Source organism: Colletotrichum phormii, assembly GCF_030913505.1.
Source record: "Colletotrichum phormii strain CBS 102054 chromosome Unknown BDP81scaffold_1, whole genome shotgun sequence".
In the NCBI taxonomy this organism is placed as follows: Eukaryota; Fungi; Ascomycota; class Sordariomycetes; order Glomerellales; family Glomerellaceae; genus Colletotrichum; species Colletotrichum phormii.
The window spans coordinates 4321309-4339507 of NW_026851443.1; the positions used below are offsets into that span (position 1 = coordinate 4321309).

Sequence of the window (18199 nt, forward strand, 5' to 3'; positions counted from 1 at the left end):
ATCCGCACCACCACCACCACGGCTGCTACCAATCATCATTTCCAGAACGAAAACCGGGAAGCTGGTCGTTACACCAGGAAACACTCTCACACGCCTCGTTATCAAGATTGCTTCTGCACTTTGACGTGCCTCCCAACCTGTAAAAGGGCTAGACCGCTGCATCTTGGGCAACTGCGTCACCTCACGCTACGGCGTCTGCCAACTTCCTTCAGACAAGACCAGCTAGGAAGGCCGAATTCGTTGCGGTCGCATGACATACAACTGCAGACACTAGCTAAGGAAGCAGCTGCGAAAAAAAGAGAACAGAGACCGAGCGACGTTTGTTTGGCACATGAAGTGCGAGAGCTAGAGAAGAAGCAGCCGCAAGCCGAGGAGCCCAGTTTATTAATACCAAGTCAAGCCACCAACAATCCGAGTCGAACACCACCAAGACGCACCAGGGAATCTCCCGACCGACTCAGATTTGAGACCCCAAAGATCCGGGAACCCAGACCCAGGACCCAGGACCCAGCAGCTCAGCTCAGATTCAGAACCGAGGGACCCTGATCATCGGTCTGAGGTGACGACCGCACGACTATCACGAGCAATTGAACGAGACAAAGCGTTTACGATTTCCTCACGAGGCCAGAAAGGACTCTTCCAGAGCCTTGCCCTCTCCGTACTTTTCCTTCTCCAGTACTCCGTACTCCTCTTCATCCCATAATTCCACAATTATCATCTTTTGATTTTATTCCCCGCTAGCCCCCGCCGCCTGGCGCAACCCACGAATCCACGAGAAAACGGCACACGAGGACATCAGAATTTGGCGCAAACCCTGCAGGCGTCTTCCCACCTTTTGCGAGAATCCAGTCCAGGACTCCAGGTACGCCAGGGATCCCCATATATGACCTCATTGGGGCACCAGGCCTGGGTCCTCTTCGTCTATCCGCAGCGTCACACCCGGGAAACTAATTACAGACGGGCCGTTTAAACGTGTGCTGTCTCCTCCAAAGGGCCGAGAGGGAGAAATTCGGCGCCAAAAGTTACCACCACCGGTCGCGGCTCGCCGCTGTTATTCCGCACCTCAACGCCGTGCACCTTTTCGCAGGCTGCACTTGCACTTGCACGCACCAAGGTGAACCCGGTCGCTTCACCGGAGCCAGATCCCGTCCCGGGCAACCTCACTTTTGTCTGGGTCTCGTAGAAGAGAGAATCGAGGACTCCCCTGGCCGTCCTTCCGTCTAGGAGTGCGCATACCATCACCTTGTCTCAGCAAAACGCTGGTGTTTTTGCAGCGAGGTGCAGCATCGCGCCCGCAGCGAGAACCCGTGCGTTTTCAACCTGTCAAACACCGGCACATTGTCGGGCTACGTCCGGAGGCGAGGCGCCGATTGGCGCGCGGGTAGTCTTGGTGTCGATTATCAAGACGTCAAAGACCAGCAGCGGCACGGTCAAGGACAAGCCGGGGAAGAAAGTGTCGCCAGCCAGAAAAACATCTCGGCCATGGCTGTATCAGACGAGGCATTTGACGACGATTCCCAGGGTATAAGCAGTAATTGGGTGGCGTTGAGGCATGGCGGTGGTGTCGATGGCGGCAACGTCGAAACTAACAACAGCGAGACCAACAAAAGCGGTGGTCACGTCAAAGGCCACGGACCAAGACACCGGAGAAGGAGGAGCAGCTTCCTGGTCTCCCATGGGGTCTCCTCATTTTGGTACGGCCTTTGCTCGGTGGTGTTTTTAGCACTCGTCCTAGTAAGTACCTCTGCAGCAGTGCAGATTCTCCTTTCTTCCCTCCTGTCGGTCAATTTCATCAGACAAACCTATCACAGCACCCTGAATCCCAGAATGCCAATCCATATTGCCCTGAATCCACACATACTTTTCTCAACGTCCCCGCCCCCTTGTTTTCTCCCCGGCGACGGCGTGGTGCTAGTTGCATGCGCTCATTTTCTGTTTTATTTTTTTTCTACTGCGTACCTATGTGTTTTACCAAAGTCTCTCCATTTCCGGCATGTTCGGTGGCCCGCCCGGGTGTGGACGATTATGGATGGAGCCGGGAGCTTCTTCGGCGTAGAAGTGGGCCACCGTGGGACCGGGGGGTTTGATAGTGTCGCCTGTCAGAGTCCCTGCGAGTGCAGTGGTGGTGAGCCGCCGTGAGCGTCAGTCGCGCGCGTGGTGGCCTGGCCGCCGGGGGGGGGGGGGGGCTTTGGGCTTTGGGGCGTGGTTGTCTGAGTATCCCATGTCCCAAACTTGGGGGAGTTTGTCCCCCGGGGCATCATGCGGACTTCCACGGGGGCCCAGGTTTTGGGGAATCTGCTTGTCGGGGAGGGAACATGGCATGGCCCATGTGGGCAGCATGCAGACGACTTGCGCCGGGAGAAGCGCCGGAAACTGGGAGTGAATCTTCACCACGGATGACGGACGAAAAGCGGTTGGCCGTCTGCCGTAATGTTCGAACTTCGCACAGTTGCAGCAGACCAGGCCAGAAAGAACAGCAGTGAGCAGGGAACTCGGTGGGCGACAAGCGAGAAAATCGAGCGAGCGAGCGAGCAACACGAGAGATGAGATTGAGAGGCATCGATGATCGGGATCTCGCCGGAACCAATTGGGGCCAACGGCGGGACCGAACTTCATCCCAAGATCCAATGACAGGCGAACAGAGCTGCTTTCGGCTCCCGAGCTTTTGCCAGCAGAGCAGGGCCAAGGCCAAGGAACTGGACGGACGGGCATACCTCACCTCACCGGACTCTGCCGCCGCCGCCTGCAATTGCAATGGAAGCCTCAGGCCTTTGGTACCTTGTCGTCGTCATGCCAAATTCTAGGTGGTCTCTCTCGCTGAATTATCCGTACGAGGTACACACTGGAGTCCTGGAGGCGTATGGAGACTTACGGATACCTTACGAAGTACATTGGGCGGACGATTCCCCGCAGCACCTTAGTCAACACCCCCCCCCCCCCCCCCAGGTCCCAGCTGGTTCCAAGGTTCAGTTCCAGTTCCAGCTTTCCGCGGCCACACATCTCGCCTCACATCACGCAGCTGTAGCAGCCCAGGCCATCCATTCAGCATGCTGGCTGGGTCTACTGTGTATGTAAGCTGCTGCAGAAGACCCTACCTCTTCTCGTCACGCAGCTTGGTGCTCCGTGCGGCCCGACATCTGGAAGGGGAAAAAAGGTCTCGAGACCTGAAGACTTGACAGACGTGGTGGATGTGACCCAATGGCATTTGCATCCCACATGCATACCTGGGGAATCATCAACTGCTGAGAGTTAGTCAACGACAACTGCAGTAGCAGGGTCCTAGACAGGAATCCCTCTGCATGTAGCTCTGCAGCTCTGCTTTTCCTGGTCGTCGTTCGTCCCTGTTCCGTTTCCTTGGCCTCGGCTTCGCTGTTCTGGGCGACGTCTGTCATAATGGCCAAAATCCCCCCCCAATTGTCGTGTTTCCCAAGGTGGAAGACAGGAGTCTTGGAGTCTTGGAGTCTTGGAGCTGGCAAAAATCAATCGTGTCTAGTAGCACGAAGGCAGGCCACCTCAGTCACCCCACCACGACATTACCTCACTGCTCTGGTGGTTGCTGACAAGGTACCGACGGGAGTACATAGCAATGCCTGTCGCGGCGTCGCCCTGTTCCATGGGACCAGCACCCAGCACCCAGCACCCAGCAGCCCAGAGTCCAAGACTCCAGTGCCCAGTGCTCCACATCTGCTCCATGCTCCATGTTCGCTCCCATGCCAATTGAACCCCATCCCCCGGTCCATCCCATTGCGATTTCGTCACATACATCATTCGAAGAGCTCCCCAAAAACTTCCTCATCCTCGCTCTGTCCGACCTTCTTCTCCCATTGTCCCATACCCTCTTCCTCATCCTACCTTAACCTGGCTTTGCCTCGTTCCAAATCCCAAGTTCAAACTTTTTTCCCTCCTCACATCTATATCCCCTCTTAGTTGGAGAATCACTTTGTCCTCCTCTTACGACGAAGCTTACCTTGTACTAATTCGTACTCTCACCAAAAACAGCTCACGCAGCTCCTCCTCCGAGACGCCAAGCTCCTTCCGCCGCACCTCCAACTGCAGCTTCGGTCCTACTTCTCCCCCTCTCACAACTTCTTCTACCCGCCTCCTCCCTTCTACTCTCCTTCGGCTCAAATCTTCCAGGAGCCCGTCTGCGAAAATCCAGCGCCTTTTCCAACCACGCCTCCAATCTCCATACCTCTCACAATGGCGCTCGAAGCAGAGACAAAACGCGTCGTCGACCAGTTCGAACTGTCCGATGCATACCTCAACCGCGCCGTCAGCGAATTCCTTGGCCAAATGCGTCAGTTTGCCCCGTTTCCCTCACGCTCTCGTCTTTTGCAAGTATTCGCCTGCGGGGATTGCTACTGCACTATCACTGCCATCCATAACTGTGCGCGAACAATAATCCTGCGCGGCAATACTCAGCTGCTGGAGCTGGGCAGCTTTTACACTATGAAAATTGAGCTGATTTTAGCATCTCACAGAAACTGGCCTGGAAAAGGATGGATCCAGCATGAGCCAGATTCCGACCTACGTCACTGGCGTGCCCAATGGCACCGAAAAGGTAAATTGCGCAGCAACGCAGCTTTGCAATTCGCAAAACCCATCTTGCGGGATTCCACTCACTGACACCTGTTGCAGGGCCTGTACCTCGCCGTCGACCTTGGCGGCACCAACTTCCGCGTGTGCTCCGTCCAGCTCAACGGTGACACCACCTTCAACCTCACATACAGCAAGGTCGCGATCCCCAAGGAGCTCATGGTCGCCAAGACCGCCGAGGAACTCTTCTCCTTCCTCGCCAAGCAGATTGAGCTCTTCCTCCGCGAACACCACGCCGAGCACTTCGAGCAGCATGTTCGCCGCCGCCAAACCTACAGCGCCCCCGAGGGCTACCGCGACGAGCACGTCTTCCGCCTGGGCTTCACCTTCAGCTTCCCCGTTCAGCAGCTTGGCATTAACAAGGGCAACCTGATCCGGTGGACCAAGGGCTTCGATATTCCCGATGCCGTCGGCAAGGATGTCTGCGCTCTGCTGCAAGTCGAGATCGACAAGCTGCACCTCCCCGTCCGGGTTGCTGCTCTCGTCAACGACACCGTCGGAACCCTGATGGCGAGATCCTACACCTCCACCGGCAAGTCCGGCTCCATCTTGGGTGCCATTTTCGGTACTGGCACCAACGGCGCTTACCTCGAGAAGCTGTCCAACATCAAGAAGCCCATTGTCGGCGACTTCGAGTCTGCTACTGGCGAGATGGTTGTCAACACCGAGTGGGGTTCCTTCGACAACCAGCTCAACGTGCTGCCCAACACCCCTTGGGACGATGCCCTCGACAAGGCCAGTGTCAACCCCGGTATTCAGATGTTCGAGAAGCGTGTCTCTGGCATGTTCTTGGGCGAGATCGTCCGCCTGACCATCCTTGACATGCTCAAGGACGAGAAGCTTTCCCTGTTTAAGGACCAGAACTCTAGCTTCAACGACTGGAAGTCAACAACAAGCATCGGCGCGCAGTCTGGCATGTTCAAGCAGTGGGGCCTGGACAGCTCCATCATGTCCGTTGCCGCTGCCGACAACACCCCCGAGCTCTCAACCCTGAGACAGCAGCTGGAGACCGAGATGCAGGTGTACAGCCCCTCCCTCGAGGACGCCCAGGCCTTCAAGGCCGTTGCCGGCTCCGTCGGCCGCCGCGCAGCTCGTCTGTCAGCTGTTGCCATTGGTGCCATTGTCCTCCAGTCCGGCAAACTCGACGACGAGACGGAGGAGGTCATTGACGTTGGTGTCGATGGCAGCTTGGTTGAACACTACCCCTTCTTCCGGGACATGATCTACGAGGCTCTCCGCTCCATTGAGAGCATCGGCCCCAAGGGTGCTGACAAGATCCGCATTGGCATCGCTAAGGACGGAAGTGGAGTCGGCGCCGCCCTCATTGCCCTTGTGGCAGCTGGCATGGAGAAGGAGGGTGACGTCTTGATGGAGTTTAGACAGAATGTCAAGAAGGAACTCGACTCCATCCCCGAACAACGTAAGTTGCTAGTCGCTGGAATTGCCGAGACAAAGGGCGACTTCGAGCGTGACGAACTTCCCGCTGCCGTGCATTGCGAGACTGTTGGCTAATCACATTTTGCGCCGTCTCACAGGCGAAGAGGTATCGACAACCAACACCGCATTGATAATCGGAGGCCTCGTTGGCGTTGCAGCCATTGCGGCCGTCTGGTGGTCTCGGTACAACCGTCAATGATGAACGAAGTATGAAGAGAGATGATTGAATGGGGGGGGGGCACTGAGGAATGGGAAAGGGTGGAAGTGTCATTTGGGACAACAGACAACGAAGAGGGAGAAAACCCTCCCTCTTCTCTCGTCTGTTGTCCCCATCCGTGTGAGCATCTTGTTTTTGGCATTGGGGAATCGTTTCATTTCTTCATGATTCCACACACAAAGGGGAAAATACCGGAGTTGGGCCTGATCAAAGCAAAAAAAAACTTGCGTGGGACGGTTTTTGTTCAAATGCGTAATTGTTTAAATACTATGTCTTTTCTTCTTCTATAAACAAAGTTCATAACGTATATAGCTGGCTAGCCTCTACTTTGGGGGCGAATCTTTTTTAGCATCTTGTATGTCTTTTTTTTCGGGGGGTTTTTTCGCATTCTGTGATGTCGACGGTGAGTGTGAATGGCCTCATCCTCTACTCAGGATGCCTCGCGATTTGACATGAAGCCGTCTCCTACCTGTCCTGGAGGCCAACGGAGAACTCCTGAGGATTCAGGTTTGCATGTGATTGCAACTCTGTACCTTGTCGTATACCTGGAAACCTCTCTCAATATGGGACTTTTCAGTTCTCTTGAATCCGAATATCTTGGACTTCCTCATCCTTGACACAATAGAAGTATAGGATTCCCTCTTAAGCCTAGCCCTGAAACGCAGCAGCCGGGTAGGACCTGTCCTTCTTTTTCCTCACCGTCGAGCTGCTCCTGGAACTCGCGCCCGAGCCGCCATTGCTTTTGGGAGGGGCAAGCTTGGCCGAGGCCATCTCGTCGGGTAGGTCGTTCCACTCTGTCGCGGCGCGGCGATTCTGGAAAGATGTGCCCGATCTCGACAGCGGTGGAGGGGGGCCGCCGCTACTGCTTCCGTTCATGGGTGGCAGGTTCGCGACGGCGGCGGTGGGACCCGGAGTCGGAGGTGCGGTGGCTCTCTCGGACGAGGATGAAGACAACGATTGTTGCTGCCCGCCGATGGACAGAGGCCCGACGGCGCGGCGGACGATCCAAGCCGAGTCCGGGCGGAGCTTGATGTAGTACCCCTGCAGCGGCTCGCCGTAGCGCTCGAAACCTCTGGCGGCGTACCAGCGCATGCCCTCCTCGTTGTCGGTCCAGACGTGTGCGTAGATGTGGCGGAGGTTGACGTCGGGTGAGGAGTTGGCGGCGGCGGCGACGAGGTGGTCTACCACGGCGGTGGCGAGGCCATGGGAGCGGTAGGGCGAGAGGAGGGCGAGAGACTGGATGTAGAGGGCGTGCTCGAGGCGGGTCGGCGTCGGGGTCGCAGAGGGAAAGGGGGAGGGTTCGATGCGGGCTACGACGCCGCCGACGACGATTTCCTGGGAGAAGTTTGTCGTGGGTTGGTCGCGCCAGGTGACAACGCGGGAGAAGGGGCCCGTGAGAGCTGCGGCGTAAAAGGTTTCTGGGTAGGCTACTGGGAGGAGGAGGGAGTTTATGCGGCGGAGAGGTTGCAGGTCTTGGTCTGAGACGGGGTGGATCGCGGCACTTGGGTTAAGGGGCGTCGAGGCTGGCGGTTGTGATGTTTGCGGCGTCGTTGCTGGGGGCGATATTCTCGGTGGTGATATCGTTGTAGTCGTCGTTGTCACTGAGGATTTCGGAGGGGGGGGAGGAGTTGATGTTGACGATGGTGGGGGTTTGGTCGTAGGAGGGGCAGCTGCAGCTGTTCCTGTCAATAACGGCGCGGGGGCGTACTTTGACGATGGGGGCGGCGGAGCATAGGAGGGTTGCTGGCGGGGTTGGAAGAAGGATTTGATGGAGGATTGGGTCGGCGGTTGCTTCATTGTTGTAGTCTGGGGGAGAGACATGCTATTGTTGGGCGGAGCGAAGGGTCGTTCGTTTGCTGGCTTGTGAATGAGGGAAATGTACGGAGTACGAAGTATTCGTAGTTGAGTCGACGAGGGAGGATGACGGGAAAAGAAAGTGTGGAGAAGCGAGCTGGCAGGGTAGCTAGGTAGGCCGAGGTGGAGGGATGTTACTCTAAGAAATAATTCCCGAGCGGATGAAAGTTTAGATGCGCGTGCGTGCGCGTAGGCGTAGGCATTTACACGCGTGCAGTGAGGTGTTTGGTCTTGGGAACGTGATGTTGTCTTCTTTTTCGATAATCCGGTGACTGAATGCAGGGAAAGGGGAACAGGCGAGTTGGGAAAGAGGTTTCGGAAGCACTGTCTCTGAATGGTTGCGACTTTTTTTTTTTCTTCTTCTCGGGATGCAGGGCAGGTGAACGGTTCCTTGCAGCGAGACGGAAGGTGGTGCAAGTCGTGACTCGCTTTAGGTTTGGTGGCTCCTTCTCCCTGGGGCTGTCTCTGGAAGAGGGAGACGCGGAGGCAGGCACAACCTCTGAGGCTCAGACGGGCAGGTGCGTTCGGGCAGCACCGATGCGGTCAGACGCGGCTCTGGAGGCTCCGGCGGGAGAGCGACGGCTCCACCGGCTCGTCCCAGGAGCAATGGCAGGGTGACGAATGTCAGAGGCGGTGCTGCTGCTAATGATATCCGTACATGTACCTCGGGTTGCTTTCCATTATATAAAGAGACCACCTGTGGACTACCTAGACCAACTAGAGGGGCTGGTGGGAGTGGTAGTGGTAGAACTACTGCATCAACTATGGAAGGGTAGTGAGGCGTCCCAAGATTGGTAGATGGCCAAACTCTATGAACGAATCATGAAGCAATGGCGAACCCCTGGTAAACCGACGTCTTGACTCGACAGTGACGATTTCTGCAGTGTGCTTGCCAGGGTGTTATCTTGGACAGAGGGAGTGTGTCGGCGAAAGAAAAACACGAGACGCAAGGCAGTAAAAAGTATCGTGAAGTGAGGTGAAGTGAACACCAGTAGCTGAGCCCATCCCTTCGACTTCCGCTCCAGAGTGCCAGGTGGATGACAGGATCACCTGCCGCTCAACCCTTCCTGAGTTTCTTGCTGTTGCTATCGGTACCATTACCACAACCGTTACCTATACTTCTCTTATTCCCTCTATCACTACCTCTATGATACTAATTACTGCTCTTTCCAATTAGTTATCTAGGCATGTTCTCTTAATGGTATACTTAGAGTATCCTAGTTAGATACCTGGTGATAAGAAGGATAGAAGTGATGAGGATAATAGTTGTTGGCCGGTATCTTGTCACTTGGACCCCTGTGCACCTTGGCCATGGTACCTAGGCGAAAAGAGGACTAAAGTCAGGCACATGCATGCGCCGATGGGGACACTGTATCCGCTCCGTGGTTTTCTATGACGGGATCCTTGGATGCGATGGGATGACATCCAAACCCCGTCTCCCTGCTCGAACTTCTGCGAGTGTGTTCGGCAGCGTGGATGTAACTGCAAGTGCATTGATGCATTGTCATTTCGTTGCTCTTTACAAAAACTCTTGGGTTCTGCATAGGATCGTGGGATGGACTCAAAGTCTGGGGAATGTACTGCACTCACTTCGGTTATGTCTTCAACCACTTGATGACGTCTCTTTTGATTCTACTTCGATCTCGGAAGGACGATAACTTGATCTAAATAAGTCGGCTACTGTAATCCACTTCATTGGAAAGTGTCTTTTGTCTTTGCCTGAGGAAAGGCAAGGAAGGTACTCAGATATAGGTAGCCAGTCCATTGAGTTCCTGCTCCATTTGCAAGTGGTCGTGAGTGGCCCGCAGATCGACGTTGACACTTTTGGGAAGTTGCTTCCGGGCTTCTTACTAAAGTCGCTCTTTCCCGCAATTCCCCTTGCCAAAGATGCCTGAGCAATCTGCTAAGGTAATCCGGAAAACCCTCCCAATTCGCATTCTCTCTTCCTCTCCAATCCCCCATCATCAACCACCTCGCCTTCCAACAGTCTGAGGTTCCTTACCCGGTGGACTTCACCCCGAGCAATTGTCTCCCTGTCAACTCAGACGTCAAACCCAACTCCTTTCTCCGGCCCGTCAACCAACACCGCCGACGTTGGCCGCGACCATCGGATTTCTCTCGCCTCGCACCTTCAACCCCCCCGTCCTATCCAGATTCGGCATAGGGCCTCTCGCGTGGTACGACAAAGGGAAAGTCGACCCCCTAGCTTATCGGAGACAACCTACCTACACCTTAACCGCAAATCCTTGTGTCCGTTGCTTGTTCGCCATCGCTGTTGCACCCTTATTACTTCAGCAAAGCAAGGTTGCGCAACTTTTTTTTTTTTCATACCCTTCCCTGGCGGCGGCGTCGATCGGTCGTTTCTTCCATTTGCTCAGCTTGACCTCATCTCCCCTGCACCTGCCGCTATTACCTACTGCGACTGCACCCACTGCTCAGTTGCTGCGGCTGCTGAACCACCACTTCACCCGCCCCTCGACCGGCCGTGTGGCACCTTATTTTAGTTACCCGTCAACCCGATTCAGATTCCACAAACCATATTTCTTCCTGCACACGACCACAAAGCTATCCGCCCTCCGAGGCTGCGATCACGACGGCATCTTACTCCCTTCAGCCTCTGTGCGCCGTTCCGTCGGCCTCGTCGAGATGGCTTCCAATACTGGAAAAGCTGGAGTGATTGTCGCTCCCGACGACGCTGGCAACATGGTCAAGCTTGTAAGTCCTCCTCCATCCCCTGCCATCAACCTTCCTTCCCCTTCTGCCTTCCCTTCCTTCCCGAGTCTCAGTCAACCCATCGCCGCCTTTCTACGAATCGCTGCGGGTGGACTGGGCAACTATTTGCCGTGGCTGATGACTTGACGTGATGCTGACCATAGTCTATTATTCGGCAACAGGCACACGCTGTCCTCGACGACCTCATGTACAACATTGTCCATGACCTGCTGCTCAAAGTCCATCGCGACGAGAAAATGGCGAGAGCGTCCACCGCTGCCATTCGTGTCGAGAAGCTGGCTTCCGATGCATCAGAGAGCTCCACCCCCGATTCGAAGCCAGACGTGCGGATAGAAACCGAAGCCGCGATATACGAAGACGGCAAGGTTCTGCTCAAGGGCAACCCCCTCAAGACCACATCCGAGATCCTGTGCCCCCGATGCCACCTGCCTCGCCTGCTCTACCCGACCGATGGCAAAGGCGCGCGAAAGCCCGATCCAAGTGTCATCTACTGCAAGAAACACCCCTACATTGACAAGCCGGGCTACGACATTTACGGACAGACCTGGGTTCAGCCTGGTCCCGGTCGAGGCAAGAAGAAGAAGGACATGAAGCCCGATCCCAATATCGAGTCAGCTGGGCCCGGAGAAGGGCGGCCAGCCAACGTGCTCTCGTTCCCCTCCGCCACCTGCAGCAAGTGCAAACGATGCATTCTTGTCACCCGTCTCAACAACCATATGGGCTCCTGCATTGGAAATAGCGGACGCAATGCCAGTCGCGCTGCAGCGGCAAAGATATCAAATGGCAGCAACGGCGCTAGCCAGCACGACGGAACGCCCCCATCGAGCCAGAAGGCCACACCCGCGCCTGCATCGCGGGCCTCAAGCCCTAAGAAGCGCGACAGCGAGGAGGTGGCGGCACCTGAGGACGAGGACGAATCAGGAGACAGCCATAAGAAGAAGAAACTGAAGTCCACACCCTTGATGACAAAGAAGGTCATCCTTAAAACGAAAGGCCCTAAGAAGGAAAAGGTGAAGACGAACTCACTCTTGAGCCGTGAGGCAAAGGCGGACGATGGCGACAACTCTACTGTCGAGGTCGCGCCAAAGAAGGAGAAGAAGGAGGCCAAGGGCATTAGTCCGGCCAAAAAGCTGAAGCTTGGCGCCGCCAAGCCGCCCTTGTCCTCACCGTTATCCAAGAATGGCCGGAATGGAAAAGAGAAGGATGAAGACGCAGAGTCAGAATCGTCCGGCACATTGTCGTCGCCGCCAAACTAGAAGCCTGGCAGCACGACGAGCGGCACGACGAGCGGCAAAATGAGGAGCGCAATGACCAGCATCAAAAGATCGACTGGCTGCGGTCTTAGGAGACCAAGCGAGTTGTTGGCTATGAAGGGCACATCGCCGCCTTCGACAGTCAAACGCTCACCCCCGCAGCCGCAGTCGCAGCCGACTAGACAGCGACTGGCTTCTGTCTCGAGCACTTCTTCCGGCCAAAGCAGCTCCTGTGGTCGTTCTGCTGCAAAGCCAAATTCGCCGGGATCTTCCCAAGACACAGTTTGCTCCACGGGACGAGTCTCAAAGCCCCAAACCACTAGAGGTCAAGCGCCTCCAACTGGCGGCAAAATGCCCGCCAAAAGCCAATCTGCCGTCGAGACCCAGCCGCCAGTTCGAGGCCAAAAGAGAGCCTCGGCCGAGCGTGAGAAACAATCCGCCAAACGGCGTCGTTCTTAATATCGCTCCTTTGTATTCATTACCACCCATTTTTCTTTCAATGCCCCGGGCCCGGCTTCAGATATCAGCCGGGATGGGCATATCTTACTTCTCTGGGTCGCATTTTACGACGAAAGAATAGGTCGTGGGACTGGCCGCAGAGCCGGGTCCCTAGCCGTCTTCTTCTTTCACTTTGTACTCATAAAAAAACTGGAGCCCTGGTCGACGAGAGATCGGCACTCGATACACGATACTCAACAATGCATGGTCAGGGAGTCAGTCGGGGAAGGTCTTCTAGGAATGAGGTTTCCTCCCTCCATATTCGTGTGCATCGCCTGGCGAGGCGGATGGCGGCGTTTAGAGATTACGGTTACATTTTACAGGCATTGTGACAAATGATATTGATTCCCCCCATCACTTTAATGTTTGTGATCTCTCATTCTATTTTTGGTTTACCACCAAAGGCCGCCACGTGGAAGGGTAGGCGGGAAGAACTGGATATACCTTTTCCCCAGTGTACGGTCTGCTCGACCAAACGCCAAACTCCGCGTAGATGCTGACAATATGACCCTCTAACAGTAGGACCTCGCCATCCCTCATGCTTCATCGCCGCCCTCCTCAACGACAGAAGCCTTGATAATCTTGACCTCCTCAAGCGGCCGATCCTCCGGCCCCGTCTTGACAAGTCCCATCCTCTTGACAACGCTCAATCCACTCTTGACCCGTCCAAAGATGGTATGTTTCCCATCAAGCCAAGGTGTCGGTGCCAGGGTAATAAAGAACTGGGAGCCGTTCGTGTCTGGGCCAGCGTTGGCCATGGAGAGGATGCCGGCGCCGGTGTGTTTTAAGCCGGCGTGGATCTCGTCTGCGAATTTCTCGCCGTAGATTGAGGTGCCGCCGCGGCCTGTGCCCGTCGGGTCGCCGGCTTGGATCATGAAGTTTGGGATGATGCGGTGGATTACGGTGCTGTTGTAGTAGCCTCTCTTTGCGAGAGTTGCGAAATTCGTGCAGGTTTTGGGGGCGTGGGTTGTGTAGAGTTCTAAGATTATCGTGCCCTATTCAGGGGGAGGTGGGAGTTAGTCTTTGTTTTTCTGGTTTGGATTGGTTTGGTTTGTCGCATGGATTCATGTTGATGTATGGATTGTGGGAAGGGTGGACTGGAGAATGTATGGACATACCAATGAGGTCTCGAGGGAGACGTTAGTTGTCATTTTGGAGGAATTGGCAAGCTTTGCTGGCTGCGCGGGGTATCGCAGAGTGTGGTGTTACTGTGGTGGTAGAGGGTTTCACGAAGAAGTATTTTGGGGCGAGGCTGGCGATGCGATGCGATAGAGGATAGAGGTTTTGCGGTAGCACGTCAGGTCCAAGTCGCGGATCGCGCCCGATTGCGGGTTGCCCGCGCTTTCGATTGAGCCTGTGGTGGGTGGTCAGGGGGTAGCGTCAGCCACTTCCGGGGCGAAGGTGCGCCACTGGAGGCCCAGGTCTCTAAAGGTACAGAGGCCAAAAAAATGAGCTGTCTGTGGCATTATGTAGGACCACCAAATTCGAACTCGCAACCTTTGCAGGACCCAATTACGCTTAATTACTTCCACCACTAGGTCATATACACTTCATACGCTGCTCATGTCTTTGATTCAACGACTTCCATCCTATAGAGGTTGGGGTGGAGTGGTTGTGGTTTATTCGTATATGTTTATTCCACGATGGACATTCAAGTTGAGGTGGTACCTTACCGATGGATTATAGCGCTGAGGTGCCCCCCCCCCATCTCTCCCCGCACGCCCTGCAAACCTCCTGCAGCAAACGCTCACGCCGCACGGATATCGATACCGCCTTTCAAGAGTTTGGACACGGGGAAGGTGCGACTTCTCTCTCGAGCAGGATAAACGAAAAAAAAGGGTGGATTTTATTTCCATAGGACGTCCGGTCCGGTCGTCACCTTTCATCTTCAACCAAAGGAAAACTCACTATCCTACCTCCAAAATCCTACGACCTAAAGCAAGACCTAGCCAGGGCAGAGACCGTTTCTTAAAATTGACTTCTCACTTTTTTTGTTTCTTTTGGGCAGCGCAGCGCAGGAAACACCGTGTCGTCTTTCATCTTCATCGACCGGTCCGACCCCATCTCCAAAACAGGTGGCTTCAATTCTTCTCTTTAACCAGTTGGTGAGGATCACTTTACTCATGGCAAGAGTGACATTTCTCTAATTTCTTCTACAGCATTCGACTGCCAGTGGTTCTTTCCAAGGGTATAAACGACGGGCACCCAGCTTCTCTACCTGCCACTCACTACGGCCATTGTCTCATTTATTCAGACTCAGCTTCCGTTTCTTCATCTGGATAACTACCACGAGCTTCACTTGCCGCGGACGACTGTCCTCATCTCCAACCTTGGGCCGATTGTTCATCTTAGCACTTGGGAACGACAGCGACACTGCCAGCAATAGCAACAGCGGCAACATGGCTTCGCCGGTCCCCAGCCCCATCAACCCTCCGTTTGATGAGCTTACCCAGAACCTCACCGGCAACCTCACCGGCAACTCGACAGTCGGAAATGTCACCGCTGCTGCCGTGGAATGGGGCTTCACCCAGTATGCCAGCTTCTTGACGATGGAGGCTAAGCTCATCTTCAGCGCCCTGGCCATCATCTACATCGGCGCCCACGGCTCACTCCGCCGCCCGCCTTCCGCTGCTCCTCAGAAGCGCAAGGATGGACGGGAACGCAAGGAGGATGAGCCTATAACGGAGGGTCTCATGCCTACCGACGCCATTCTCTTCCCTCTCCTGGCCGGCACCATGCTCATCGGCCTCTACTACCTCATTCAGTGGCTCCAGGACCCCGCCATCCTCAACAAGATTCTCCGAGTCTACATGTCCGTAATGGGTATCGCCAGTTTGACGACTCTGATCGCACACTCACTGCGAATTGCTTCCGGATTCGTCTTTCCCAACTACTTCCGCCACGATGGCTCGCTCTACAACGTCGACGATGACGATGAGTCCTTCATCAAGGTCACTGGCGAAAAGGCGGACCGAAGCAACGCGCAGTTTCTTCAGAAGAGCAACCCGCTGCCCCTTGGTTTACGGAGCATCATGCGCCTCAACACCATCAAGATCAACCGATTCCTGTGGGATTTGCGCCACGTTCTCACGGACGAGTGGACGGTGAAGGCGAAGCTCCATGGCGTGTTCCGTGAGAAGTTCAACATGACCATCCTCCACGTCGTTGGTCTCAACCTGGCTGTCGCGACCGTGGTGGCCTACTTCATGTCAGGCTCGCCCTTCCTGTCCAACTTCATGGGCTACGGTTTCTGCTACGGCTCGTTCCTCATTATGTCCCCGACGACGTTTGCGACGGGCAGCTTGGTGCTGATCGGACTCTTCTTCTACGACATTGTCATGGTCTTCTACACGTAAGTTGTCCCTCATCCCAATTGTCATGAACCCCTCAACGCACGTCACCTAACAACTCACCAGCCCTTACATGATCACAGTCGCCACCAAGCTCGACGTGCCCATCAAGCTCCAGTTCCAGTCCGCCGCTCGCTCCAGCATCCTCGGACTCGGAGACATCGTCGTCCCGGGTATCGTCATGTGTCTCGCCCTCCGCTTCGATTTGTGGCGTCACTACCAGCGCCAAATCAAGTACATCCCGACCGATCTCAAGTCCGACAAGCACGACGCGACCTCTGGCGACGTGGTCACCGTGAGCCAGATCCAGCACGTCGCGCAAAAGGCCCCGTACCTCGATATCACCAACTGCTGGGGCGACTGGTTCTGGTCCGCCCCGTCCTGGTTGGGTCTCTTCAAGGCTGCAACGGAGACGGCGCCGCCGACTGTGCGAGGATCGACTTTCAGCAAGACGTACTTCAACGCCTCCTTGGTCGGCTACACTATCGGCATGGTGACTACCCTCGTCATGCTCGTCGTCTTCAAGCACGGCCAGCCTGCGCTGCTGTACCTCGTCCCCGGCGTTCTCAGCTCCCTCTGGTTGACCGGCCTCGTGCGCGGCGAACTCAAGGAGATGTGGATGTACACGGAGGACGGCAGCCTCGACACGCGTGACGTCGTCGTCGAGCTCGATGGAGACGGCAACGTTGTGAAGGAGATCAAGAAGGATGAGGATAAAAAAGACGAGGAGAAGAAGAAGAAGAAGGACGAGGAAGAGAAGGCTGCGGAGGAGAAGAAGGCTATCGAGAAGCGGGATGCCGAGAAGACTGAGTATAGCATTGTCGCCTTCTCCGTCACTGCTCCGCTTAGAAAGCCGAAGACGCAGTGATTTGGGATGGTGGCGTCAGGATACGGTAGTTGACTATGGAAAGGGAAGATGGCTGCATCTAAATTTGTGCATCAGGCGGCGTTGAGGTCTAGATTTCATCTTCACCATCCGGATAGCGGATATTGGTAGCTAAATACTATCAACTCTGGGTTGACCGGAACGAAATGTGCCCCATGGGAAAAGGTGGCAATGCATATGCCCTCCTGCCCTCCTTACACAGTATCGGACGCGAATGTCATGAAGTGGCAAAATATCAACCACGTGACCGTAAAGAAGGTGCTGGCTCAGTCGCTCCTTCCCATACCTCTCCTACCTGCCGTGGGAAGCCTCTATATATCCCCTCAACTCCATTCCCGTCACCAGCACAGCAGGCGCCCCCTTGGGGGTCAGGTCAAAACTGGCTGGGTGGTGGAGTGGTTCGAGTCCACACAGCCTAATCGGTGAAGGCTGAGAGAGAGGTCCCGTGTTCGAGTCCCAGCTTGTGCGCTCAGAGATGTAGCCCCCGTTCGCCACCGGGGGGGTGAACTCTTTTGCCTTTTTTTGATGTCTTTTTCTTCTTCTTATCTTTATGTCGGCCCAGAGGTGACTTAGGTGACGGGTCTGTGGTTGGAAGATTTGCTCATACTCCCCCGTTTTGGACTGATTGCTGCTCTGTTGCCTTCCCACATCACGACTCTTCTCGATGAGAAACATGTGTTGACGGCTGTTGCCTTGGGTAATGGCGACCGTTGCGACCTCTTTCTTTGGGCAGGTCTATATCTCCCACCGCGAAAAGGCAGCGAGCTTCCAACAACGGCCGAAAGAGGACCGGAGGCTGTGACGAGGAAGATTAACCAACTCCCATTGTGCCGAAATAACATTCCTTCCCCAGTATCAGGTGATAATATCAAGAATGGCTGACTCGTTGCTTCCTACACTCAGGTAAACATTACTACAATAGTGGAGACCCAAGGTGTATAGGTCAGGTCACTTCCGTTCCTGTCACCAGCCAGGAGGCGCCCGCCTAGGTCGACGGGTCAGGTGAAACTGAATAGGTGGTGGATTGGTCTAAGGTCAACAATTAATGATACGTTTACACGACAGGCTCAGCGAGTACCCGAGTTTGAATCCCAGCGTGAGCGCCCAAGAGATGTAGCCTACCGAGGCGAATTATTTTTCTTTTTCTTTTAGCGGCCGGTCTTATTTTTACTTCAGCCTTGGTGTTTGCGCTGAGGAATATTTTAGCTGTGTGGCTTGGAGCCTAGACTTGCGGCAGGCCTCGTTCGTGTTGTAGTATGCGTATAGGAAACCAGTTGGACGTGTATGTTGAGAGATGTGTTGCCGTTTGTCGAGAAGTAGCTGTGTAAGTGGCTACTATGGCCTAGGGTTGCAAATGCAACAACGAGATCAACGG

At 55.0% G+C, this 18199-nt stretch overlaps 6 protein-coding genes across 6 annotated transcripts; 3 read left to right on the plus strand and 3 right to left on the minus strand.

Annotated features, from left to right (window-relative positions):
* Nucleotides 1–4510: 4510 nt before the first annotated feature.
* Nucleotides 4511–6108, plus strand: BDP81DRAFT_444903 (hexokinase; the record flags this gene model as incomplete). Its single annotated transcript, XM_060591887.1, has 2 exons — nt 4511–4561; nt 4639–6108. 2 exons carry the CDS (start codon nt 4511–4513, stop codon nt 6106–6108), a joined length of 1521 nt encoding a protein of 506 aa, XP_060452429.1.
* A 790-nt stretch (nt 6109–6898) lies between these two features.
* BDP81DRAFT_306735 (uncharacterized protein) lies at nt 6899–8047 on the minus strand (the record flags this gene model as incomplete). Its single annotated transcript, XM_060583303.1, has 1 exon — nt 6899–8047. The coding sequence occupies one exon, from the start codon at nt 8045–8047 to the stop codon at nt 6899–6901; it is 1149 nt and encodes a 382-aa protein (XP_060452430.1).
* Nucleotides 8048–8826: 779 nt separating this feature from the next.
* Nucleotides 8827–9303, minus strand: BDP81DRAFT_414759 (uncharacterized protein). Its single transcript, XM_060589392.1, has one exon. It carries the CDS (start codon nt 9200–9202, stop codon nt 9005–9007), a length of 198 nt encoding a protein of 65 aa, XP_060452431.1. The 5' UTR covers nt 9203–9303; the 3' UTR covers nt 8827–9004.
* Nucleotides 9304–10750: 1447 nt separating this feature from the next.
* Nucleotides 10751–12093, plus strand: BDP81DRAFT_444905 (transcriptional activator; the record flags this gene model as incomplete). The annotated part of the gene is made up of 2 exons (XM_060591888.1): nt 10751–10819; nt 10999–12093. 2 exons carry the CDS (start codon nt 10751–10753, stop codon nt 12091–12093), a joined length of 1164 nt encoding a protein of 387 aa, XP_060452432.1.
* Nucleotides 12094–13106: 1013 nt separating this feature from the next.
* BDP81DRAFT_20734 (cyclophilin type peptidyl-prolyl cis-trans isomerase/CLD) lies at nt 13107–13892 on the minus strand. Its single transcript, XM_060582626.1, has 2 exons — nt 13707–13892; nt 13107–13583 (listed from the first exon to the last, which is right to left on the minus strand). Exons 1-2 carry the CDS (start codon nt 13737–13739, stop codon nt 13125–13127), a joined length of 492 nt encoding a protein of 163 aa, XP_060452433.1. The 5' UTR covers nt 13740–13892; the 3' UTR covers nt 13107–13124.
* Nucleotides 13893–14987: 1095 nt separating this feature from the next.
* On the plus strand, nt 14988–16806 carry BDP81DRAFT_457020 (signal peptide peptidase; the record flags this gene model as incomplete). The annotated part of the gene is made up of 2 exons (XM_060593237.1): nt 14988–15940; nt 16005–16806. The coding sequence occupies 2 exons, from the start codon at nt 14988–14990 to the stop codon at nt 16804–16806; spliced, it is 1755 nt and encodes a 584-aa protein (XP_060452434.1).
* Between the last annotated feature and the right edge of the window lie 1393 nt (nt 16807–18199).

What these genes read in the sequence shown, in the direction of transcription:
- BDP81DRAFT_414759 (XM_060589392.1), bottom strand. Translation starts at nt 9,202, where the DNA reads ATGGTACCGATAGCAACAGCAAGAAACTCAGGAAGGGTTGAGCGGCAG.
- BDP81DRAFT_20734 (XM_060582626.1), bottom strand. Translation starts at nt 13,739, where the DNA reads ATGACAACTAACGTCTCCCTCGAGACCTCATTG. An exon ending in TCTCCCTCGAGACCTCATTG is followed by an intron (nt 13,584 to 13,706) that starts GTATGTCCATAC and finishes CCCCCTGAATAG; the next exon opens with GGCACGATAATCTTAGAACT.